Here is a 27,204-nt window from a genome sequence, read left to right on the forward strand (position 1 = left end):
CTTGTGTATGAATTAGGATTCAGTCAGGAGATTTATGAGAGCAGCCAGTGCTGCACAAACCAGCAGGGCTGAAAATTGCACAAGGACCCAGCACAGAGAGGAATACTGAAGAACCCACTGGGCCACTGTTGTGACAAAGTCCCTTCTCTTGCACAGGACCCTTACAAAGCTCTTTCTGATCCCTGAGGCTGTAATATCCTCCTGTGCAAACAGAACTAGGGGTACAGTGGGACTGCCCACCTCCTAACTCGTGTGCTCTATTTATATGTGCCACCACAGCCCCTCATCTCCTCCAGCTAAGTTCCTCCTCTCTTGCCACGGTCCAGAACATCTCGTGATTGCAACATAAAGACTGACACAAGCAAAAGCAATTTGGATTACACTCTGCTGCCTCGCCTAGGCTCCAGAGCATGAACTGAAATGGGGCAGCGTTGAGGGAGCAGTTTTGTTTCATTTAGCATGAGGACTGATTTTAAGAAAGTGTAACTTCCCTCTTTTCTAAAATCTGTTTCAGGCTTTCTGATTTCACAATTCCCCTGAAGCAGTAAGTAGTGTACACAGGCAGAATGACCAACGTAGTTCAAAAAGAAAAAGGAGCAAGAAAGGGATCTCTACCAGCAACTACTGGACCTAATCCAAGAGAAGGTCCTAAAGCATTTCCTGGAGAATCCTCAGAGGACTGAAATGAAGCTCATTGCCCTGGAAAGAGCCCTGACACAGGCATTGCAGGGAGGAATGTCATGGATTAGCTTCCTTTGTGATTGGCTCGAATGGCTGCACCCCGGAGCGCTGCGCTCTGGAGAAGATTCACGTTCAGGGGCGATTGCAGGGCCACCCCACGGCACACAGTGTGCGATCCCACCACCAGAAGGTGGCTGAGAACAGAGGCAGTACTTACACTGCTCATTCTTCAGCTGGGGTGTGTGCTTTACAGATCCCTAGCACTTTTCCAGGGGCGGTCCTGATTTGCATCCAATTAACTTCCAGTCTGCTTGCCTTGTCACTTACCTACCTTATTTCCGAAAGGTTGAATCACCAGGAGCTTGCTATTCAAGAAACTATGTGATACCTCTTTTTTGTTATTGCTTATCACAAAAGAAACTTTTTCTGATGCCACTCAGCTGCCAAATTTCATTGGAATGCCACCTATTGAAAGAATAATATCCTTCCATGCTGTTAACTCCAAGTGTGAGTAAATGCAAACACATATTCTTGGTTACACTACATTCCTTCTCTCCAACTATTTTCTGGTCTCTAAATGGGAGCATAACGCCTTCCTGATCCTGTTTCCCTGACCACACAAGGCAGCCTGCCAGTGTATCCTCTTTGGCTTACACATGTCCAGAGGATCTCTTGACCTCCTGATCCCCACAGTCCTTCAGCATCTTCCTCGTACACTCACAAATGTGCAAAAGGCATCAGACACTTAACATGAAAAAAACCACAATGCTGAGAACCATCAGCTTTTACACAGGCATTGCTACTGAGTTCAGCTGTTCTGGAGAATATTCATAGCACTCTGCAAACCCATAGTTAGGATTAGACCACTGTTTTCTTCTGTACAACCAACATGATGAAAGGTTTCAGAAAGCAGAGAACATCAGGCAAGGTATTTTTTTCTGTAATGGCATGAAGCACTAAACTGACATATGTCAAAATCCACTCAATGTAACTGTTCTCACTGGAGATGTCCTTGCATGAAGGGCATGAAAGGAATTTAGGTTTGCATAAATTATTTCTGCACCAAAGCAGGAACCTGTGACTTGAGGCATGTGATTTAATTTTGTGTGGTCATCTTATTTTTTATGTTACTATAAGTAATCAAAGCATTAATGTGTCAGCTGGTACAGATACCTGAGAAAGCCCATTTGTCAGAAGGGACCTTCTCTAAACTGGTTGAAATGAAGTGCAACTAACTAATCAACCCCTTTGCATTGCTGTGTCATGTTAAGTGATACAGCAGCAACACAAAAATCACAGATGCCTGTGGCACAGCAAACTCCACAGCTGAGCAGTCATTGCAAAACTGGATTTGGAGAGAAGCTCTGTGTGTGGGTCTGTTGCTGATTCAGACAGGACTGGAACCTCTGGCAATTGAGGTTGGTGGCCCCAGGATGGCATCTGTTTCCTGCTGCACCCAAAGTGCTGCTGCACTGAGCAGAGCTGTGGCAGATAAATATTCTGCTGAAGTACTCACTCAGTTTCCTCCTCATCATCAATACCCCAGGAAGAAGCAGGGACCTTGATTCCAAGCCCCCTTTACTTCGTGGTGGCCATCCCAAGGTGTACGGCCAGAGAAACCACCAGGTGCAGAAGGAAGGGGCACAGCGCCACAAGAGGGGCTGTCTTCCCAAAATACCACACCATCCCACCAGACAAGGTCAACAAGGAGGGTACTATAAATCATCATGGCTTGATGTATTTAAATGCCTCATAGTTTGATGATGCTTTGGCAAACAAAGTACAAAAAGACAATATCTATATGTGAACTCAGAGCTGCCAAAGAAAACAACACAATGTTAGCTCTGCAGAGGGGATCTCTCTGCCTTGTGTGCTTCCAGAGGGACTGTGAGCCAGCCCAGCAGCTCTCCTGCAAATCATCCTCCCATTAGAAAGAACTGTGAATGCACAGGCAGCATGCATTAGAACACAGCTCATGGACACGGCTCAGGAGCTTTTGGCTGAGGTCCAGCCCCGAGTCAGCTGAGCATCTGCGGGAATGCTGGGCTCCTCACTGCAGGCATTGTCTTCGGGCTGACAGCAGCACAGCTGTGGGAAAGCACACCGAGGAGCCTTGGCTGAACTCCCCACTCAGTGCAAAATATCCGTGTAACATACTATGTTTGGAATAGCTATAGGAGCTATCGTTAAAACCCTACAAATGTGATGATGTTCTCCCACTGCCTGAGGCTCACAGAGCCATCAGCTTATCAGATGAATACAAAAGACTGGATCACACTCCAGAAATTTTTCATGTTTTCCCAGTATAGGCAGCCTAAAAAAAAAAAAAAAAAAAAAAGAAAAACAAAACAGAGAGAGAGAGAAATTGAGAAGGAAATTCCTGAATAAAGGCAAAAAATTCATACCATATATGGCTAGGAATATTTGAGGAAGATGTCCTGATTATGAAAAAAAAAAAAAAAAAAAAAAGAATATTATAGCTAAACAGAAGATTATTGCCAATTTGTTCTGACAAACACTTTTGGCATGTCTCATTTGATGGTGTCCAGTACTCCTCAGGCACTAAAAAGAACTGATGTAGAGACAATTAAAATAAATGGAATCTGTTTTGTGACCCCATTGGGAATGGGAATTTAAGTGCCAGAAAGCTATCAGCATTTTATGCTTATGCACTTCCTAGGGGCCTTTCTGTCCCTTAGATTTGAAGATCACACCCCTTGGCTAGATCACAGAGCTCCAGAAAGGCAGGCAGGAAAACATTTATAAATATGAAGTGAAGGAAATGGATAGATCCAGCAGACTAAAAGCATGACAAGCATGTGCATGAACAAAGATGATAAAATTACTGCATGGTCAGAATCAGAGATGTTGTGGGGTGTTTTTTGTGTAGTTGACCTCTAAAATACAAGAGGTGACATTCTTGCCCCGCTGAAACCAGTGGGATTTATGCCATTGACTTCAAGCTAGGATTTTACCCCATGTCATGAGCTATGAAACCAAGCCAAAAGAATCCCAAGTGTTCCTTGAACTCTGATGAACTGGAAATCCAGTTTCAAACTGCAGAGCCCATGTTCAGCTCTGTATGTAACAGATGCAAAGCAGAGGCTGTCATCTTCAGAAATACATCTGCAGGGGAGCTAGTCCCACAGACAATTTTATGAAAAAAGGAAACCAAACCCCCAAAAAATCTGTTTTTCATGTTGGTCTAGCTACTACAGCTGTGTTCCAGTCAGTATGCCTCTCCAGTCCAGGATTTTTTCCCCCTTTCTCTTGAAGGAAAGCATTTGAAACATTAAAAGCTATTGCCAAAATTTTGCCTCTTAATGTCCCAAACTAAACAGGTGGATTATTACTAACAAAATAGAAAATATTATTTATGACTCTATTTAGAAGATAACCAGGTTCATTATCATTTTATGGCATATGGCAGTTATTTATGGCATATGGGAGTTCCCCATAGAAAATTTTCCCATATCCAAGTCTCCATTCAACAGAAGAAAGATTCCTCTGTTGGTGATTCTGTAACACAGAAGAACTTGGGGTTTAAAGATCACATTTACAATATGCCATGTGTGGCTTTATCTGCCAGGGTAGCAGCTCATTGTACATGAAGAAAGGGCTGCATTGCCTCATTGGCCATAAACAATAAATTATTGACAGAAAAAGTATGTACCCAGTAACTGCAAATTCCTTTCTAGAGGGAACCTGGAAGGAACCTAGTTGCTGGAGGCAAACCCCCAAGTGCAATAGTTAATAGGCTGTTTTCACTGTCCTCTCCCTGTCCTGTCATGGATGTGTCCTCTCACAGCCACATTGATCTTGGTGGACTTTGAACTCAAAGGGCTGAGAGTGGCACGCTGACACTCTGCCATGGGGAAAGGAGAAAAATTCTCTGCAATCAGAAACTAATGTCAGATCTGGGGGCTTGCCTTGTTCTGTTTCCTTCCCCTGCCTCCTGTACAGGGGAGTTTTGATGTCTCCCCTGAGCAGGCACTAACAGCATGGAGAGTTTCTGCCTCAGAGCATCCCATGTGTGGAAAATCAAGCCAGAGCTGGCCCTGAGGGTGGTTGAGGTGATGTAAGGTGGCTGCCCACTGCACAGACTTTTCCATCTTTCTAAGTGACTAACTGCAGAACTGACAGCACAAGGAACAGTCTGAAATCTGGGATGCATTCCTGACTGAGAATATTGAGAAGTGCAGGCAGCCAGGGAGAAGATTTCCAGAAGGCTCCTCACTTGGTTTGCTGTCTGAAATTAAGGAACCTTGTTATAGTCAGGCCTCAACAGCAACATCCTGAAAACACTGAACAATAACATCTCCATTACATTCACAATATATTCTAAGACAGCTATGCACACACTGCTGGCCAATAGGAGCATGAGATCACGAATATTCTTTCCCACAGTATAAGAGCAGAGACAGCAACTTCCACCTAAATGCCAGTCCAGTAGGTTTTTGGCAGCTGGATGTTTCTGTTTAGCCTTTCTCTGTATTATATTAAAACCACAGTGGTAAAAATGCTCAGTGAAATTTATATTCTGTATTATACAGCTTGACAAAGTATTTTGCAAGCAGGAAAATACAAGTGAGATTTTAATGGAAGCAAAAAGCTGTATCCTGGATACAGTATGGTCCATTTACCTGTGTCAAGGAGAAATGTCACATTGCAATGTGTGTGTGTTACCATGAGATAACACATGCCTTCTGGGAATTAGGAAACACTTTGCCTTGCTTGAGCCTTCAGCAGAACGGCAGGAATTATCTCATGGTAATAAGTAACCCAAAATGTCTAATTCTTGCAAGAAAATGGCAAGGAGAAAACAAACAATTACTTCATTGTTATGAAGGAACATTGTTATGTTCCTTCCCACTGACAAAAAAGTTAGTGATTGAAGATGCCTTGGGAATGTATCTGAACTATCTATATGGCTCTACCTGATGGATCTGTGGGTCTGCAGGTCATTATGCATACAGGTATACACATATGTAGGGATAGACACCATTTTCAGAGGCACACAGACATTTGAAAAAACCCTTTATGCCTATACTTAATAAATTATGCACATATGTTTAACTTCATAGCTGTTTAACATGATGTTACTCTTTAACTGGAACTTGGAATTGCTTTTAACATGTGGCATTATTACACCTTTTAAAATGCTTTAAATGCTGATGTTACAGGATGAAAATGGAACTTTTAATACAAGGATTTATGTACAAGTTCATAAGTCAGTTTTAGAAACATATAACTATATTTAATTTTGAAAATAACTAAACATGCATATTTAAAAATACTATTTTTATAGCAATTAGTTTTTAATAGACTTTTAGAAAGAAGCAGCTGCAATCCAGAGAAGAATTTTGTTCTCAAAATTTATTTTATAGGTATTGAAGCTTCTCTTGATTAGAGCTAACTGCAAGATTATGACACATTATAAAGCACTTCTCTGCATACTTAATTTTTGAGATTACTGCACACTTACATGCCCAAAATCTGCCACAGACAGGCAGGTACATGGCTGTCTCATTATTTTCATCATCTCTGGGCAAAATTCTACCACTTTCAGCCTTGGGTTCTTTAGGAATTTGCCAGAAGCCAAAAAAAAAGGAAAAAAAAAAAAGAAAAAAAAAAAAGAAAAAAGCAAGGGAGGATGTTAATATTTGACTTTTGGATTAGAAGGGGTTTATGTTAATTATTGATATGTCTCTTTTAATGTATATGACATGTCCCTTGAGACTGATGAGATAGACACAGAATATTAACGACCTTTCCCTGGATTAACGTTAAGCAAAATATTAACAACAAAAATTGCATTCCTTTAGCCTTATTATTGGGAAGAGATCAAAGAACAAATTTGTAGCTCCATAAACACAGGCCTCAAGACACATTCCTCTTACAAGGTGAGGGAGTCAGCCCCATTCGTTCATTTGCAGAATCTACTATCCAGTGCTCATTATTATTTGATACATGACCAACACCAACATATTGCAGCCAATGGCTCGTTCATGAACTATGCATTAGGACAACTGCTTAGACCAGCTGCCCAAAGCTTGGCCTGGTTTGCTAGATGGCACCATTTCTGATCCCTGTCTGTGCAGCTCTCAATGCATAAGAAGATTTCAGCGTGGTTAATTCATGCAGTTTATGAACTAGGTGGCCATTTCCACAGGCATTTACAAAATGTTCTTTTCACCTAGATATGCTTGTGAGGAAAATTCTGTTATCAACATTGTCAGAAGAAGCAAAACTACATATTTATTGAATTCAACTCCCAAAAATATGACAAAAAGGAGAGAAGCATGGATTAACATGTAAACCATGTGGTTCTACATAAAGAAATTAGCCAGGGTAACATACTGCATGTGAGAAGATTAATTTTCTAAATAGACTAATTTATTCTTTCCATGCTTCTGTTGCCAGTAGTGTGAATGGCATAAGATTCCCCAAGAACCCCAAGACAGATGGGTAAAAGTGGATTTTGTAGTTGCACTGAGTAGCTCTGAAGGGAGGAAAACTGGTAAGACTTGTAAAATACAGATGGGGATAAGAAAAGAAGGAGTTTGCTTGCTTTCTTCTCCCAAAAGCAACAGCTCTCTCCTTTCCTCTGAGAAGCAGCAGTCCCAGCCTTTTCTCCTGTGTCTCACAGGCTGCTGGGAAAAGAGGGAAAGAAGTTTGCCAGAGTGGCCCAGTCATGCTGCAGGGAAACCAAAAGCAAGGGTGAAGAGAAGAACGGGATGGGATAGGGAAGGCTTGGAGGTCTACTGCTAGGTGGTGGTGCCAGCAGCTGTGCCATCAGGAGGCAGGGCTCAGGCACACAGGCTAGGACAATCCATGCTGGCTGTACTATCCCTGGACGCCTGCCAACCTCCCAGGGATGCAGCTGCTGAGGGCTGCTCCAAAGCTTCCCAATTGCAGAGGATATGAGGACTGTAATGAGAAAGATGCTCAGGTGCCATGGTAAAACAAGTTTTATAAGTAACAGAGATAGAAATATCACAGAATCATAGAATGTTTTGGGTTGGAAGGGACTATAAAGATCATCTAGTTCCAATCCCCCAACTGTGGGCAGGGTCATCTTCCACTAGACCAGGTTGCTCAGAGCCTGATCCAATCTGAGCTTGCCAGTGACCCATGACCCTCATAGTCAGGAATTCATTCCTAATATCTTATCTAAGCATATTCTCTGTCAGTTTGAAGCCATTCCATTTTGTCCTATCACTACACACCCTTGTGAAAAGTTCCTCTTCAACTTTTTTGCAGGCCCCCTTTAGGTACTGAAAGGTGTTCTAAGGTGTCCTCAGAGCCTTCCCTTCTCCAGGCAGAACAGCCTCAATTCCCAGCCTGTCTTTTTGTCCTGTCAAGGAATTCTCATTTTCATTGATGGAATTGCCTTAGATCTATATAAAGTGTCCCAATCTGTACATTTCTGTAGCCATTCATTAGTGGTTTTCTTATTGCTGTCACAATAAATTACTCTACAGTGAGTATGAGATTGTTAAATACTAGTTAATTTTGTTGAATCATCTCTTCTAAAAGGAACAATATTTTATTGGTTTTGTCCCTTCATGTTCCATTCTTACCCTGCTATTTACTATACTCATTTATAGCTTAATTTGAATTTTAGTCTGCTCTGCCATTTGTCCTCCACATCTCAGCATCCTACGTACTGGTAATAATAATAACAACCAAGATCCATATTCTGAGTTTATTAATGGAAGAATAAATTTGAAATTTCTGTGTAGACATCACCAGAGGTCTAGAGAGCTTACAAGCACCATGATCTTTACACTGAAATTGCACATATATGCACTGCTTTTGGTGCAGATCTTGTTGTAACCTCAAGGCTTTTGTATGAAGCCTTAAATTCACTAACCTCATGATTTCTCTCAGAGTACTGAAACAAATGAGTCTTATAAAGAGTAAGTAGCACTTGTAATTAGTAACACAATTATGAGAGTGGAATCTATCACCATGCACTATTTTGATATAACTACTAAGCATTAACATTTGCTTTGGCCTACCAGATGAGTCACTGTCTGCATTAATGATGATGGGGACCAGCTTGTCTGCTGGCATATACTGGGATAGCCCCAGCAGGGTCACCAGAGAGGAGCCAGGGATTATGGCCGTGGCAGCTCCATCACAAGCCTCACTGGAAGTCAGATCCAGCCTCTAGTGCATTTTCTCTAGGAGGTAAATAAAATGAATAACTAACTAGGAATGAAAATGAGGGAAAGAAAAAATACTCGCACAAATGTGTGGTTCCCTTTCAGCAATTCAAGTTTACTGTACATGCTACATCAAAACAAATCTTTGCAATTACATTTTTCTTGGGGGAAGGGAGGTGGTTTTTTTTCTGAACTCCTACACCCTGGTTAAAAGCTTAAAGCAGGCTGAGTTGTGCAAGGCTGTGCTGAGACTGATTAGACAGGAAAGCGTGCTGTGACACTCCCATCCGTGTGAAAGGAGAACGAAGCAGCTCCTGAAGCCAGTCCTTGCCAGAGCTTGATCTTCCTCCCACTTGTTCATGTCAGCAGTCCTGATGCAGGAGCAGGAGATGCATCCAGTTCTTACTCAGCAACAACTGCTATGGAAATCAGAGGGAAGGGTGTGGGCTCAGCTGTTTTTTATCCATTAGGATTTGAACTACTGCGAGTTCTTTTCTAGTGAAAGCTCAATAAAAAACTGACCAGAAGACCTTAGGTTTTTTTCCAGTGGATTTCTATCCACTTCTTCAGGATAAATAGTGGCAATACAGGAGCAGTGCCAAAAGTAAGGCTTGAGACACAAATCTAAATTAAAGAATATATATATATATATATATATATATATATATAGTTTTGCAATGGAAACAAACTTTGTCGTTATCAAAGATGGACTGACTTGCAAACTATAGTAGAAAGTGTTCTGGCATCCCAGTGAGATCTTCTGTCCTACACTTCATGGCAACCATATCAGACCTATGTAAAAAATGAAACTGCTCTCTTAAGCAAACCATTAGGTTATTAAACTTGTTTCCAGATATTTTTCTTTGATTTTTATCACTCCTAAAAGATGCTGGGCTTCAGTGTTTCAGCTAAATGTCCTTAGTTCATTATACATCACTATCAACAGCACTGTGTAGCTGAGTTATGAATATCCCAGAGTACAGTCTGGCATTTTCTTCCATCCCTGTAAGTGCTGGCACCATCACAGAGCATTTTTGCTAACTTTAAACTAAGCTGATGAGTTACAGAGGGGAACAACTTTCCCTGTAGCAACAGAGGGCCAGATAGAAATGACAGGCCATGGTTAACCCCTGACAGATTTGAACAGTGACCTAGATACCAGAAGCAGCACAGCACCTAACAACATGAAATTGAAACAAAATCCATAACCTTTATTAAATATAGACTTGCATTTCATCCCACTGCAGCGATGTCATTATCATGCTGTGGGCAAAGATGAAAATAGCATGCCTGATACTATGCATTTATATAATGCATAATAATGCTTAGGAGATATAGAGCACTGTTCATTCTCAAAACACAATCATTTAAACCTCAATAAAACTGTGAGGTAGAGCAGTGTGTTGCTTATTTTTATTTTTTTAATCATTATTTCCCCCCTAAAACTTATTAAGTGCATCACATCAAGGAACAATAGATCTATGGCCAAATTCTGATCAAATTACTTTGGTGAAACTACTAATTATCTTTGAAGCCAATGGAAAACATCCAGCAATATGACCAAAATCAGAATCTGGATCCTATTTGTGCATGCTGTAAAGCTGAATTGTTATTGGATAGCTTGGTACATCTAAAAATAACCCCTTTGGTTTATTTTTTATCTCATTTTGGAAATCAGGTTCACATTGTTTCTTACTTCTCTGGCTAACTTAAAAAGTAGAATCTGACAATGTGCTTATTTTCTTGTTTGCTGTGTTCTCCTATCTGTTTCCAGGTACCCTCCTTTCCCAGCTGGGAAAGCAAGATGATGTGGTTTTGCAGAGGATGGCTCTGGTAGCAGACTAAGGCCCTGTACAGCCAGTTATCCCATCTCAGGAGTGGCCAGGTAATTCAGAGTAAGGTTCCCTTCCCCCTTCCTGTACCTGAGTTTGGGGTGCTGGTTTTGTGCACAGATTTAGTCAATTCAAAGTGAACCCTGCTGCCTATCATTCTCATCTATTGTTTTACACCTTCTTGGGATCTTTAAAGCAGATTTCTAGAATCCGTCCTCTTTTAAATCCATGGCTGAAACTATTGCAGTCAAGGTTACTGTCAGCTCTAGCTCAGCAGCTGTTAGGCCCAGATGTCCTTCCTTTGCTCCTGATAACCTCAGAGAAGGTGGGATGGATTTCAGCTTAGCCTTCAGTCCACTATAAGACGTGGTCAGGATGACTCATGGGAGTCAGTGCTGTTGGCCATTTTGTTCCACATGCAAATTCTGGGAAGGATAAAATTTACTTTCTCTTGTGGAAGTAATGAATTCATTTGAACAGGCCATTGTGGTTGAACTGTTAAAAAGTTCAGGAATGCCTGTGTCAGTTCTTTCCTTCCAACATTTTATTCTATCCTGTCATTTTGTCAATTAAGTCTATTCTGCTAGTTCAGTGCAGTCAGCAGAAAACAAAACAAGGCGGCTGCTTGCTTTTTTTTTTTTTTTTTTTTTTTTTTGGGGGGGGTGGGGGGTGGGGGGATGATGGAGGAGGAGCTAGGGGAAAGATGGAAAAAAAAGTATCCCACAACCCAAGTCATTTTAAGCCTCTGAAGTGGTAGAGTGACTCAATAAAAAATGAAACCTAGTACACTCAACAAGGTATTTTAACCAAATAAGGTATTGCAAAAATAAGTCCTAAATAAGTAAAAAAATACAGAGAGACATACACAAACATGCTTAAATGTTGCAGTCAGGAGTTTGGCTCAAATCTTTCTTTCCTTGGTCACCTTAAAATGGGAAAGACTTCAAACTGACCCCAAGCTCCCTGAGGATTACATAGTCTTTGCCACAGTTAGAGATCTTCCTTTTACAGAATCGTTTATTGGATCAACACATAACAAATCTTGCAATTGTTCCTGGATCAAAAGCTGTTCTGTCTTGGATCAGAATATGCAATACTGCTGCAGGATAGCTCTGCACCTTTCTGCATCAAGGAGGGCTTTTTGTGCTACTGTAGAAAACATCTTTGGAAAAATTAGATTCTGCCAAGGATAGCAGCTCCATTTTGCACAGAGTTTCTGTTTCCACAGAAACCACACCCCTGAAGTCTGCAGAGGGCAGATGTGGAGTGAGAACATCTGTGACCACTTAGGTTAATTGCCTTTCCCAACTCTTCCCCCACTTCTGGTCTCTGGTGGCCCTCTGAAGATCAATGGCAGATCACCAGGCATCTTGTTGCAGGCTTTCTGCCATTCTGCCCCATCTCATGGGGTTATCTAAAGCTGGTTTTAAAACTGTATCCAGAGGGTCCCTGAGGACTACTTCCTTTGTCCCTGGCTTTCTCTCTGCTCCTGGACAGACCATTTAGACCCTCTGCTCCTCAGATCTACAGCTTAGCAACAGCTCAGGAAGCTTCCCAGCTCAAATGTAGAGGTGCATTATATTTCATGTGATAGCTCAGATACAACTATGATAGGAATCATGAAGATTTAAATAGTTACTCTTTAACATGCTTTCATAACAAATAAATATTTTCAGATAAAAGGAATACCAAGATGTTGCATATTCATTACAGATACTTCCAACATACTACACTGTTTTCATTATTACTCTCTGATAGTATTTTCTAAGAATGTTAATGCTTCCCAAAAAATGAATAGCAAAAAAAGATATTGTAGCACTGAGGCATGAAAATGATTCAAGCCTTACCTCCTCTGCCAAGATACTAATCTAAATTCAAGCTACAAAAAAAAAAGAGGAAAGAAAGAAAATGAATCTTTTTTTAAAAGTAAGTTTGAAACCATTACTAAAAGCCACAACAGTCAAAAAATGCTGCAGTAAAAGAAAACAAGGGGTGAAATTCACAGAGTTGCCATTGCCCCAGGTTTCATTGTGGTTCTCCCTCAGTGCTACAGTGGCTTGCTAGTTTCCTTTTGAAACTCTTCAGATGTGGGAAGAAGTTGGCTGTATGGCTGAAGAGACTGGGGGCATCAAAAGAAAGATGAGATATCAAAGCTGAAGGAAACAATCAAAACTAGCTATTTTTAGCTATGATTATTAAGAGACAGTACAGAGATCTTTAACATAGTGGGACCAGTTTACAGGACCCTTCTGCTTTTTTAGGCCATCAGTGACATGCTCAGGGACAGAGCAACTGCCCTTTCAAGCTTCTTCAGACCACTGGCAACCCACATGTTTAAGAGCTAATTCTTCTTCTCTGGAGTAGATTTTCTGATGTCATTTTAGAGGCCTTGGGGAGGTGCAAGAAATCTCTGCAACTGTAAAGTTGTACTGTAATTTTATTGTTCTTCTCCCAGATGTCCAGGCTAATCAGTGACAAATGCTGCTTTATTTACAGTTTTCATATGAAGTTCTTACATGGGTATTCTTAGGGCAGTAACAGCATTGAAACAATAAATACTTTCAGTTACCCAGAAAAAGTGAAGACAGAAATTTAACTACTAAATTTCAGTACAACTGACCTTAAATTTTGGCCTATTAAATGTATTAAAACATTTTGGGGAAGTTTTTTGCACATACATGGTAAGAGTATTCCCAAAAGGTATGGCTTGCTATTAAAATAACCCCTTCATTTGTTTGCAGGTTTAAGGTATTAGGGCAAATTATAAGTTACTTAACTTCCCACTAAGACTGTACTTCCCAATGATTCTTACAGCAAAATCAGTTTTGATTGTAGCTATTAACATATTTACAAAGTCTACATATATTCAGAGTGCATGTCATTTTTTCCAGTGTCCCTCATGAAAGTAAACAATCCATGGAGTTCTGTACCTGTAGTTTGTAATGACCTCAGGACTCCTTAATTCTACTGAAGCTTTATTGCATGCAGCTGGAGGTATTTTACTCTTTCATATTTGCCAGGTCTTTCATTTAGTTTTCCACACTACAGTAGATGTCCTGGTGTAATGAAAGGCAATAAAAAGCATGACTTTGCTCTGTTTTACTCACATCTCAGTGGCCACCCATTCCCATGTTATTTCTGAACTTTTCATCCTTTTGCTGTTGAGAACTGACTTTGAAAATTGTGGGAAAAGGTTTAGTCCAAGCCAGTGTCTGAAATCACTACTACAGTAGTAGATGGGATTTGGGTCCTGGTAAGGTGATGGAATACCCACGTTTTCAATGTCAAAGTTGAAGCCACTCACTAAAAACATACATTGTTCCTGCAGGGAACCAAGCAGGACTTAATGCTGCTTGAAGCAGCAATAGCTTTTGGCATGTTTTAGTTTCAGTCTCAGACAGTTTGAAGCTTTCTCCTTCCAGGCCATTTTTGGGCTTAGCTCACTGCCTTTCCTCTGCTTTGTCTCTTTGGAGAGTGACTGAGATGTGACAGGATCATCTCTGTGGTCACCTTCTCTTCCATGCAGCCCTTCGGTCATTGTCCCCACATTTCCCACCTGGGGGAAACACAGAGACTGTAGTAATGACACAACAAAATTAAGCAGAGCTATTAATGACTGATCTTGGTAACATGAAAGAACATGATAACAGTAACAACCATGGCCAAAACAACTGCGAAGCAGATCTTCAGATAACAAGAATTACTCCCTTATTACATTTTTAATTTCTGATTTAATTTTCCTGCTAAGTACTGACCAAAGCTTATTCAAGTGTCTCTAAGCTTTGCCTTAGTTAATGGTGCCATTAAACACATTTAGAAGACATTGGAGCTTACACTTCTTTATTCTCTGATCACAGGTGCATACACAAATCCACACCAGGATGGGCTTGCCTCAGTGGGAGTTTTGACCAAGTAAGGACTGCAGTCAGGCCCACACAGAGCCCTAGACACAGTCTTGTTCTTACTTGGGATAAAAGTGAGTGCATTTTGATGAGCTAAGCAACTAAACTGGGTTAATATCCAGTTTGTCAACAAACTTGTTTTGGCATGCCGGCTAGACCATGTCTGCTTACCTCGAATAAACCCAATCTTGGATTATTTCATTCCCAGTAAAATAAAGGACCCTAAAATTTCCTTTACAGTTGGTAGCTCCAGCTATGCAGGGAGAGAACCAGGAATTCACAGAAGCCCTTGCCAGGGTTTGGGAGGTTTTGGTCCGAGGACGAGCTGGGAATGTCTATCCTTTCCAGACTGACAAATCATGCATGCTCAGAGTAAGAGGATGCTGAATGTGCAAAGAGCAGGTCCAGTTACACTGCTCCTACAACATGGGGATGTTCTCTGCCTGTGCTTGCATCAGCTGTTTTCCCAAATATGTGGAAAACTCCACTCTAGGCTGACCAGTGCTGAGGAGCTGGGGGTACCTCTTGAATTAATATGGACAGAATTAAACATACACTACTAGTGTGTTTACCTGTGCATACAGATGCATATATATGTGTTATAAATAACACAAGTAATACTTACTGTAAATCATAAATAATACAAGTAATGTATGACAGTCAGAGCTCTTTCATGAGCACATAAGAGCTTCCTGAAGATAGATACACAACTCATGAAGTGCCTTCCCAAGTGTTTTCCTAAGGAAGGTTTTCCAGAACAAGGACTGTGTTTACAGAGTTTATGAAGATGTTTACAGTCTCAGATACACAAAGCTGTCAGAATTTTGCGATGGAAATTCAGACTCACTGTTCTGCTTCTGGTGCAGGGGAAGTTGGGGGGGTTTCTTGCATTTTTTGCAGATTATTTTTAGAATTTGGTGAAGGGTTTGGCTGGTTTTCCAGCAAAAGCTGCTGTTGTGTAAACACCAGCAACTTCTCAAAGACAAAAATGTGTATATGGTTCTAATTTTAAGCACATGAGGTCACTGGTTAAGTGTTCAAGGACCGTGAGCTGGTCGGACATGAGCGCAGGGATGCGCTGCACAGTCTTGCTGATCCCATTTCAGCTTCAAGTGGGTAAAGGAGGCTGGCTGGGGTGCACAAATAAACGGTTTGATTTACACAGACGCTGACACGGGGTTTACAAATCTCCAGAGAATCCATGAGTTGCAGAATTGAAGCTATGCAACAGGCAGAAGTGCTGCCCCACTGCCCTGGTTACCAGAGACAAGAGAGAGCCAAGGAGGGACAGCTGCTGGCAGCCCACTAGCCAACACCAGCAGCCCGGCAGCCCACGGGCTCTGTCCCACAGCCCACTCAGGGAGCTTGGGGCTCCCCAAAGCAGCGAGAGGCCGATCCCCGCTGGTCCCTCCGAGGCCTCTCCGCCGTGCCAGGCTGAGGGACACGCCCGGTGCCCGAGGGCCCTGACCGGGCTCTGCGCCCGCCCTGCCCTCGGCGCAGCATCTCACCTGTCCCAAGCAGCACAGGCTGTGCCGAGCTGGAACGGACCCACAGGGATCATCGAGTCCCACTCCTGGGCCTGCACAGGACAGTCCCGAGACACACCGTGTGCCTGAAAGCGCTGTCCTAAAGCTTTTGGAACTCTATGAGGCTCGTGCTGTGCCCACCTCCCCGGGGAGCCCGTTCCAGTGCCCAAGCACCTCTGGGTGACCTCCTGGCAGCCAACCTAAACTGCCCTAACGGAGCTCCGGGCCATTCTCTCGGGTCCTGCCACTGGTCACCACAGACAATAGGTCAGTCCTGTCTCTTACTGACTGTGAGGTCCCACATCGCTTCAGCCCCGGGCCCAGGGCGCGCTCCCGCCCGGCCCCCACCCACGCCGGGCCGTGACGGAGCCGCGGCCACAGCGGCGCTGGCGCCACAGCAGCGCCCGCCCGCCCGCACCGCCCGGCGCTTCCTGCGGGGCGGGGGCGGGCAGGAGGAGGAGGAGGAGGAGGCGGAGGAGGAGGGGAGAAGCGGGGAGGGAGCGAGGCGGAGTTGGTGCCGCCGCCGGATGCTGCGAGGAGGCGCCGCGGCCCCCCTGCGCTGCCGGTCGCTCACCTGAGCGGGCAGGAGGGCGGGGGAGGAGGAGGAGCCGGCGGCCGAGCTGCGCGGAGCCCGGCGGCGGCGAGGCGGGCGGAGGGACAGCCAGGCGGTCGGGCGAGGCGATGGCGTCGGGCGCGTAGCGGGCAGGAGGCCCCGCGTCCCGCCGTGTGCGCCCGGCTGCCGGCGGGGGCGGCGGGCGGGCTCCGCCGAGGCCTAGGAGCGGCCTCTCCCCTCGGAGCGCCGGGCGCGGCGCCGCCGCGGCCCGCACCATGTCCACCCGCACGCCGCTGCCCACCGTCAATGAGCGGGACACGGAGAACGTGAGTGCCGCGCCGGGACCCCCCTCCTGCCTCCCTCCGCCTCTCCCCGGTGCCCCAGGGGCGGGCGGGCCGCGGCCGTGCCGAGCGCCGGGCCGGCTCCGCCGTCTGCCCCCGCTCCGGGCTCCTCCATGCGGCGCTGCCGGGGCGGGTCCGGCCCGCCGCGCTCCACGTCGCCCCAGCCCGCCCGCGGCCCCGGGCCTCCCGCGGGGAGCTCTCCCGCAGCCCCTTCCCGCGCTCTTGGGCCGGGCCGGGCTGGGCTGGGCCGGGCCGGGCTGCCCTTATATGTCCTCGGCTGCCGGCGCACACGGGCTGCTGGCTGCGGCCCCCGGCGGCGAGAGGCCTGCGGCCCCTGCGGGCGGCAGCCGGGGTGCCCCGCCTTAGGGCGGCCCCCGCACGGCACCTCCGCGCCTGCCTCGGGAGATCCACTTGTGGGCTGTCGGAGCGGCTGGCGCTTGGCCTTGCCTCACCTTTGGGGGTTCGGCGGTACTTGCTCTTTGTTCGGTTTGCACTTCCAAGACGGTCCCTGGTGTTGTTGTATTCCTCCCTCTGCTTTGCTTTGTGTTGCCTCTGAGAGAGGCTGTGGTCGTGTCCTTGGTTTTTCCCGAGTTCATTGTATCTTCCTTTGTGTTCTGTTTAAATATCTTTGCGGTCTCCTCTGCTCTGCCCCGACTCGGTAGAGTGGGGGGTGGTGGTCTTCCATAGAAAATAGCCAGTCTTGGCTATGATAGACGGTGTACCTGAGGAATGTTGGACCATGTCTGGTCCTGTCCATCAGTGGTGATTATTTACATAGGTGGTAGTGTGGGAGGTGTGAAATTTTCCTCTTAGGTGAGAGGATCAGTGTTAAAAGCAGTATTGTTTGCAATGTGTATCCTTAATTACCTTTGGGAAGGTGGCAGATGGAGGGGGAAAAGGAGTCATAGGAAACGTAATATATGCAGTCATACCCACCTTCTATTTGTGTGGAAAGTGATTGGTAAGAAAGGAAGGAAGATGGCCTAGTGGGCTGAAATGCCTTGAAGAAGGTGTTTGCTTGTAGTACATCAGTCTATTCCATACTCGTTCTGGCTAGTAGCAGGAGCTCCTAAGGTTTGTTACTGTACATGCCCAAGCAGTAGTGCCTTCTGAATAGGTTACTGACTGACATGAAATGAAAAGTGAGTGTAAGAACATGATTTGGAAGACAAAGGTAACAGAAATAGGTGATGCAGCTAGAGAAGTGAAACCCTAGTGTGGTGAATTATTTTGAGCTTTTAGTATCATTCACTCAGTAGTTTAATTGATACAGTGATATCAGACTTATTACTAGTTAAAGGAAATAAATGTGTTTGGTCTGTCCTTACACTTCATGGACTGATGAGTTCTGTGTTACTGTAAGAACAAAAGCAAATCCTTAGGATGAAAATTTAGATTTAATTAAATGATAAAGTCCAAGTTTACATGATGCATGTTACTTATGAGTCTCTATTTCAAATGTATATAGGAATGTAGATGAGAGATAAATGACAGGAAAGGATAAGAAATATTTATGTATATATCCAGTACTACAGCCCATAAGACTTGCACAATTTACACAAGGCAAATGGAAGCATTTTCAAATATTGTTATCTTTATGGAGTGAAAACTTCAGTGTTGGTAATTAATTTAGAAAATATTCTGCTACTTGTGAGTGCTCAATTTTGACACCTAAGGAATAGTAAGTGTTATTTTTTTATTATTGTAATTTCAGAGAGTGCATTGGGTATCTGAAACACCCAGGTTTGTACAGGGTATCAGAATACTCTGAATTCTACATTTGCTTCTGAAAACCTTGGTGTAAGTCTGGAACCTTAACTAATGAATATAATCTTGTAGCCAGAGAAGCACCAAAGATCTGTGCAGTTGCCTGATCTGCACAGAGTTACTCCTTTGGTGTCATTAGTGGGAGTCCACAGGATTTTGGAGCAGAGACTTTGAGCTCTGCCTGTTGGGCAGCCTCAGGAGCCGTCCTTGCTACCCGTGGTGTCTCTTACATCAGACCTTGGGCTAAAGTGGCAGATGTAGGATGGAGGAGGAGTAGGTGGTCTGTTGCTGACTTCCTGATCAGCAGCATTCCATGATTTAAAATGGATTCTGTGAGGGTGAGGTGAGACTCTTAAATTACTTTTAATGTGATTCCTTCTGCTAATAAACACTAATGGACTGGGGGAACTGTTAATGCTTGTGGCTCATGATAGACAAACTCAAGCTAGTAAGATCTGTGTAACCAAGGTGGTGAGAAGTTTTAACTAAAGGGAGAAGTAATTGGAAAGAATGAGAAATTAAGGAGCAGGTTTTGGCCTGGTAAAAAAGTTCCTCTTTGTAGTGCATATTTCCAGTTCTCCAGTATGTATATTAGCAAAGCTCTCCTGAGCAGCTAATGGTGATCTTCAGGAAAGGCTCTTTTCTTCCATCTGGTGCATGTGGCCATCTCCCATCTCGCAGTATGCTCCATTGTGTGACTCCCAAGGGACAAACTGGAGCTCTGTATCCCAGAGAGAGCTGACTGATGCTTTTGATAAAACCCTGCATGTCTGTCCAGCTGTGCTCTGCACGTGGGCTGAGGTTGTTGTATGAAATTGTGGGGAGCTACCCTGCCACCACCACCCCCTGTCTCTTGGCAGCTGATTTCAGTACTTTGAAATAGAAAACAAATAAAATTTTAATGTCTGCTTTTCTCAGTGATTGTGCAAGCATTTGTGTTATCATTTGACAAAAAATTATAATACTGGATATAGCACCTATCATTAGAATATACATTCCTTGAGGAATTACAGGAGTTCCTGATGGGTGAAAAACTTGCTTGTTTCTGTAATGCCTTGTGCCTTTTGTCCCACAGTGCCCTTTGAAAATATTTTAGAAGGGATAAGATCAGGCAGCATATTACTTGATAAAGTCTTATCAGAAAGCTGGAGTGAAAAGAACAGGAACTGGCAGCAAGGGACAGACAACAGGTGGAGGGAGCCAGGGCCTGGGAAGCATCAGTGTGTATGTAACTGATAGGTCTGTCCTGTGGAGCTTCACACTCTTTTTCTTTTCTTTGCCTTTTTGCTATTCCTGACATCTCCCAGGCTATGTTTAGCTTCCCTAGCATATGTCCATAAATACTTTTCACTGGAAATGTTATTTCTTGTTCACGAAAGCTATGTTTGAAGAAGCAAAGTAGATTATGGCTAACACTTATTCTTACTAACAGTTTATTGGGAATCTTGGGGAAATTAATGGGAGGCAGTACTGTATTTTCATATGTATTACTGGATTTATTTTTTCAAGTGAGGAGCAAGAGCAGCATTCAAAATAATAATTTCCCAGTGTTTTGATTTTGTACATGTAACTGTTTGCAGCCTCCTCTTGATACATTTTTCGTTGGCTGTGACAGGTAGTGTATCAGTACATTCAAACAATTGCACTTGGGGTTAGTTTGGGTGAACTGAGCTTTCCATCTGCTGTTGCTGGAAGAAGAGAAGGACAGGAATCAAAAGCTTTGAGCTAGAGTATCTCTTCTGTTTTCATTGAGTTGGTATTAATTGAGGAAAGAGGGGCTTTTATGTTTTTCCCTTCATAATGTGTTGCCTTGTATTGTGTCATTAAATTGAGGCGTAGTTTTCCTGAATTAAGGCAAAAGAGAACAAATACATAGGTAATATATCCTCTTAGATGTTTTTGGGGAGCTCTGTAAGAAAAGGCTGAGATTCAACAGTTGGCTCTATACTGCTTGCTGTATAGTACTTTTAGTAAAGTTAATAAGAATGAGAATGCTGAAAGTAGTCTGCTTTTTCTGACATAAGGACCTCTTAGTCTGGCACAAGAATACATGATTTTTTTCTTCTATAGTTAGTGTAATTTAAACTTTGGAAGGTATTACTATTATCTATGAAGGTTTTGCTGTTTACTTGTGCTATGGTCTCACCTATCTAGCTAAGTTTTAAGGTATTTTTGTGTTTTGTACTTTTCAAATACCTCAGAGTTGTTTAATTCTGCTGGAGCCATCTGACATGTTTACTATGGAAGAAGGAGCAAACAAGGCAGGAGTGCTGGATGGTAACTGGCCAGAGTAGAGGAGGAGTGTGGGAATTGTGGCTTGTCTTACCTAGGCAGTGCTATGTGAGAATGCTTGAGATGTCGTGACCGGGGAAGATTTAAGAAGGATGAACCAGTGACCTGTGGTCATGTGATTTGCTTCATTATCATACAAATAACTGAAACTTTGATACTTGCACACCCATTTGTGGGTTGGCTATGGGATGGTGACATCTGGGCTGCACCTCAAGTGGGTGTGGTTATGGATGCCTTTCTGACAGGGGACCCTATGAGACAGCTGCATTTTAAAGAGGCATGAACTTGAACAGGGTAAGAGATAAGAGGATAGGATGAAGTGGTCAAGTTGGGATGATAATGATTATACCATGTTTAATTTCTTTCTGGGTTGTTTTTTTTTTTTTTAATTTCTTTTTTCCTTCTGGATTTGCTTTTGCACAATAAGAACACATGGTTTTGATTTGGACAGAGGGGGCGTGGGAGAAAGTATCTGACAAGAATTCCTTCCTTCAGTGCCTTAAGCAGAAGAATGGCCTGATTTCCAAACCTTATGGGTTCAAGAGTACAGCTGTATCTTTCTTATCCACAGGAGATGGACTTGAGCAAAGTGAAGAATGCCTGTTTTTTCCTTGCAAGTTTATTTTCCTTGGTCATAAATACACCATTAGGTTCTATGTTTGTTTGAATGGTACAAAGAGGGTATGTGCTCCTAATCTTATTTTGAAGGTTTGTGTTTCCTCTATGCAGACTTTTTATTGTTGTTGTTTTACTTCACATCTGGAGTGAGCTCCTATGTTGTGGAGGGAAAATGTGCTGAGCTAGAGCACTATGCATGGAGAGAGCAAGGTTCATTTTGAAGTTAACCTTCCATGTGGATCAGAGAGAATAATGGGACAGGTGATATGCATATTTAGTTTCATTTTCTTTATGCAGAGAGGAATATTTTAGTACAAAGCACTGAAAATGTTCGTGGTTCAGTGTTCTTTCTGGGCACCACAAATGAGTGTGCAGTGTTAAAGTTCAGAAAGAGTTAATGCAGTTTGCTTGTAGTACTTGTTTCACTTCATACTTCAGGGGTTTTGAGGTTCATAGGTAAACATAAAGTTAGATTGTTTGTGGTTGATGTTCTGAAAACTATACTTACATGGTCAGTGGACTTAAACAGTGAACTAGAACAAGGAGAATATGTTCTAGGAAAACTGACCAGTGGAGTCTTTACTATTGTATATTTCTGATCCTATAAGTTTACTATTTATATTGAGATTTTTCAGCATTTTTTTATCTCTGCTCTTTAAATGTTTCAGTCATCAGTGAAGGCAGGATTTTTCCCCCATGACACCTGATTACACTTACAATCTAATATTTCTACTATAAACGTGTTCGGTTTCTACCATCACAATTGCTGTTGCTCAGCAGAGCAATCTCCTCCCAGCTTCTAATTAATATCAATAGTTTAAACACAGAAAAAATAGTCACTTAATTTTTAAGTGCAGATACTGTGATTTCTCTAAAATTATATTCTCAATCAGTGATTTGTATTTGCTCTTGTGGAGTTTTTCTTCTTGTTCTCAGAATTCAGATAGACCTGACCTTAATATCTTCCTGATGCTTGAGAGAACTTTAAACAGTGTTCCAGTAGAGCAGAATCATTAAGAAGCTATCTTGTAAGGAGATGATTTTACAATTAATGTGGAGCTAGAAAACTATAGTGGCAACTGAAGCCTGAAGACAGGTTTCTTACAGATTGGCTTACTCACAACTTGAGAGCTTATGCAAACTTTTCCTGTGTTGCAATATCGGAGAGAAAGCATTTTATCACTTCTTTTTGGATTTCATCTTTTAGTAACTTTAGCCTGTCCATTATTTTAAAATGCATGTTTACAGTCTGTGCTGCCCTCCAGGTTAAACATACTACTTGTAAGCTGCTGCAGACAGTGACAAGTTTCAAATTTAGCTTATTTATGTTGTGGTCATGACACCATCTATTTTGTTGTTTTTGTTGGAAACACAATGCATGCTTTTTCTGGTTGGATTTGTTGTTGTGTTTTTTTAATCTTTCTGGAATTTCAGAATAGGCAAAAATTTTGTTAGGATTTCACAATTTTTTGGGGTCTTGATTCTTGAATGTTTACTCTACTCTAGATAGTGGTAAATTAGGAAGAAATGTTTTCAACAGTTGACTGTTTATGAAAACAACCATGAAAACAGGAAAGTTTCATCGAAACATTCACATTGTTCAGTATAATGAATATAATGCAACTCAATCTGAGTTTTAATAAGTAGCTTTTTCTCCACATCAGCTACCAAGCCTGATTAATTGTTAGCATTTCTCTTCTTTCATATTGACAATTAGCTTTTCTTTGGTGCTTTCTCTGTGCTCAGTGCTAAACCGAGCTTTAAATTGGACCACTTGTATTTCATGTAAGAATGAATCATCTTTGTTTTTCTGTGAATAACTTAGTAAAATAGCAAAATCAAACGCTTGTTGAGATCTCAAGGTCAGTTTGAGACTTCATAGCTGTATGTGATGATTCAGCTTGGATTGTTTTGGTGAGCATCCTAGTGAATCTAAGGTTTAAAAATTCCAAGATGCTAAAATGGCCCTTGTTTTTAAAGTACATTTCCCTATGAGTGTTTCAACTTTTATTTCTAAAGTGGTGACCAAACATACTGTGCAGCTATTGTGGGAAAATAGTTGAAGGCAAGAGCATTTGAAATCACACTCCATGCTTGTTGTAATCCTGCTTCTTTTTGATCTGAGATGGCAGTTTGAAAAAAAAAAAAAGGTTAGTTGGTTTGTTGGGGTGTTTTGTTTTGTTTTTTTTTTTTTTTTTAAACATAAGCATTTTTTTTTCAGGGATTTCTTTTTGTGTGCTTTCAAAGAAAACAGCAACTTCTGCTGAGAGACATATGCTCACAGTTGTAGTAGGGTGCTTGCACAGTAAAATTCAGCTGGGCTACAATTAACCTTAAAAGCAATGAACCAGACATGCTCACAGAACACTTCCACAGCTTAGTGTCTAATGATTGATCAATAGTTGTATTTATGTGAAACCCCAAAGCACAGGTTTCTTTGGCGTCTCTGTAGAGTGAAAGATCATTATGTTATTCTAAAATTCTCCATCTTATCAGGACAGCTGATGAACTATCACTTCACATTGCTTAAATCCTTGTGGAAAGCAGGCTGTCTTGCTGGAATGAATGTGTGTTTTCAAGCTCTCCTATTCTTCTGTTTGTTGGTGTATGGTTTCAGGAAAAAGTATTTTTCCTTTTTTTAGCTTGCTGTTCCTATGCTTGTGGGACACCTTAGGTATGGGCTGTGATGTCAAAATGAGAAGTGGCCTGCATTCCACTTGTTTGGTTGGCATTAATGTACCTTACAATTAAGATGACTTTTGTATAGAAGCCTTCATGGCTGTTCAAGATTTAAGTGCTCAATGAATTCTGTCCCTTGGTGTGCAAACTATTTCAGTTAGCACTGTTTTATAAAAGTGTATGCTTCTTATAGAGACCTAAATATAAAATACAGCAACACAATGTGTATTGAAGAAAAGGTTTCTTTTTCTTCACACTTGGCTTCTTCAAAAGCCAGACAGTATCTCAGAAGGAGGACTCTTGGTTACAATAAGCTTTAGACGGAGTAATTGTTTTATATTTCCAAGATGTATACCCAATCTAAAAGAGCATTGAATGGCAGCACACTGATATGTGTATTCACAGCACGAGGTTAAGGGTTGTTACATGTAATGGAGTTTTACTGAGGTCACAGTGAATCAGGTTTGTGACTTCGGACCAGCCTCTGCCTTGTTCACTGGGATCCTACTGATGTGCTGGGAAGAAGCAGAATAATTGTCCTGGTTTTTATTTAAACACCTGTAGAATTCACAAAAGTAGAAGAATGTTAATCAAAGCAGAGAATTATGTCCAAACTTATTATGTATTTCAAGTGATCAAACATAAGGAGTTTTGTCCACCTGAGTTGCAGAACCATGTTTTAAATATGCACAGTTGTGTTATGTTGAATAATAAGACAGAACTTTATTTCACCTCTGATGAAAGCACTTGTGTGGTACATTGGTGTATGTAGCTGAACATATAGAGTTGCTGGATAGCCCATGGCAGTCTTTTGCAAGAGCAGATAATGATAATATTACTGGTGACAAAGTCTAATTGCTTCTGTATTATAAAGTAAAGTAGTGCATGATAACTTTTAAAATCTCAAGCAGACATAGAATTAGGCAAGGTTGTTAGAGAGAAATGATATCTTTCATTAGACAGATGTGGTTGAAGAAAATAGATGAGATTTGGATAGTAGCAGGGCTTGCTGAAAAGACTCTTGCCTAAGGTGAGACTCGTGGTAAATCCTGTAGTGCCTCTGCTGTGCTTCTGTAGGAGGGCCCACACCTAACACAGTGCAGTAAAACACACACCTCCTTGTAAGCAGAGGCTCAGCCTTAGTCACTGGGGTAGACTACTATTTTAAGTTCTGGAAGATTTCCTCTTGGATTCCTCCCTTCCTCACTGTTGGTTTTATCTTTTTCATCTTAACCCAATGCTCAAGAAGAAAGTAATAGAAAAATGAAGCTTCTTTTACTGGTCTTCAAGCAGCCCTTTTTTTTCAGAAGGGAAAAGGCCATTTATATATAATCTTAGGGTTGTTGCATAGATAATTTCTCTTATTTAGTCCCTCAAAAATTTGACCAATTTAATTTTAAACCTGGTGCTAGTCTATAACCTGCCATCACATCAGCTTTATCCTTACATACCCAATATCCATCTTTCTGAGATTCCAGTTAACTCTGCTGATTAATTTGCTGGCCATTAAACCCCTGCAATTTGCTATAATCTCCCATTCTGACTCCCCCCACCCCCTTTGTTTTCCTCCCCATTTTGCTTACTAACGTGCTTTTGTGCTGGAGCTTGGCATACTCATTGCCAGCTTCCTTATGTTTCTCACTCTTTCTGGGATCTTTTCCAGTTTTGCTCATTTAATGACATAAGCAAACCCAATACAAAGCTTTATAAAAGCCATGTAGTTGTAGCTCCTGTTTATCCTTCAAGTAATACCCTTCAGTATGAATCCCAAGGAGCATTTTAATGTGGGAATAATCTGAATTGTAAAGCTAAAGGGAGTGAAAAAATTCTTTGCTGTGGGTGGGTTGTAAGACCTGTTTCTGTGTTGGGGGCTCTTTCAAATATTAGCAAAAATTATTATAAATATTTGAAATATTCATCAGTTAGACCATATTTTCCTCATTCTACCTTTCCTTCCTTCCACTCTGCTAAAGTTACTGGGCTTCTTTCTCTCAGATAAGAGCAGAGAGTAACCAAAGCTTCACAGTGATTACTTATAGGTACATACAATTTTATCATGTTCTCTTAGAGATTTTCTCCATATGCTCAGATACGTGAGGAATTTAATGGATGAGAGTTGCAGAGCTGGAGAAGGGGAGGGTAGAGTGTACTGCAGGCTGTGTAGCAGCAGTGTAAATGACTTGTGCTTAAACAGTAAATATCTGAAATTCCTTTTGAGAGTGCATGCTTGGCTTCAGTCATATGTAAGTAACTTTCTACTTCTTAGATGTTTGTCTTCACTTAAAATAAGGAGAGGCATAGCTCAGAAATTCAGAGAATCTTATGTGTTAAGAGGAGTCTTGTTTTTGCCATGGAAATAACCTTAGTCTGTGAAATGCTACATTGAGCTCTTACAGAGGGTATGGTTGTTTTCCACAAATGGATTACATGTGTAATGTATTTACTCATATCTTGTTCCAGATAATATTATTGATTTGAGGTAATATAATTCTTTAAAGCATTTGGGGTTTTATTTAGTAATTTTTTCCAACAGTAATCTGATTTTCTTCCCCCTGCCATTATAATAAGGACAGTCTACTGATGGTTTTAAAAAAAAAAAAATCAAAGAATATATCTTTACTTTTTGGAGGACTAAAATAGTACTTTTTCCTCAAGATCAGCCTTTTTTCTTAAGATCAGACTCACAAAGTAATAGCATTTTTAATCATTCAATACAATGAAATGGATACAGAAAATACTAATAATATTGTTCTGAGTAGTCTTTAGCAGATATACCTCTGTATAATATCTTCTCAAATTTGTTTTTCTTAATTTGATATTGAATGAAAAAGACTGGCTGCTT

General features: G+C 41.9%; 1 protein-coding gene across 3 annotated transcripts in view; it reads left to right on the forward strand.

Annotated features, from left to right (window-relative positions):
• Positions 1 to 16,620: 16,620 nt before the first annotated feature.
• MARK1 (microtubule affinity regulating kinase 1) overlaps positions 16,621 to 27,204 on the forward strand; it is a 57,458-nt gene continuing 46,874 nt past the window's right edge. Inside the window, exon 1 of one of the 3 annotated variants that reach the window (XM_056486247.1) lies at positions 16,621 to 16,991. In XM_056486247.1, the coding sequence (XP_056342222.1) occupies positions 16,941 to 16,991 (51 nt within the window). In that variant the 5' untranslated portion in view covers positions 16,621 to 16,940. The remainder of the gene's footprint in view (positions 16,992 to 27,204) is intronic. The other 2 variants (XM_056486243.1, XM_056486245.1) reach the window with 2 other exon arrangements.

This window comes from Oenanthe melanoleuca, chromosome 3 (assembly GCF_029582105.1).
Source record: "Oenanthe melanoleuca isolate GR-GAL-2019-014 chromosome 3, OMel1.0, whole genome shotgun sequence".
NCBI classification, from domain to species: domain Eukaryota; kingdom Metazoa; phylum Chordata; class Aves; order Passeriformes; family Muscicapidae; genus Oenanthe; species Oenanthe melanoleuca.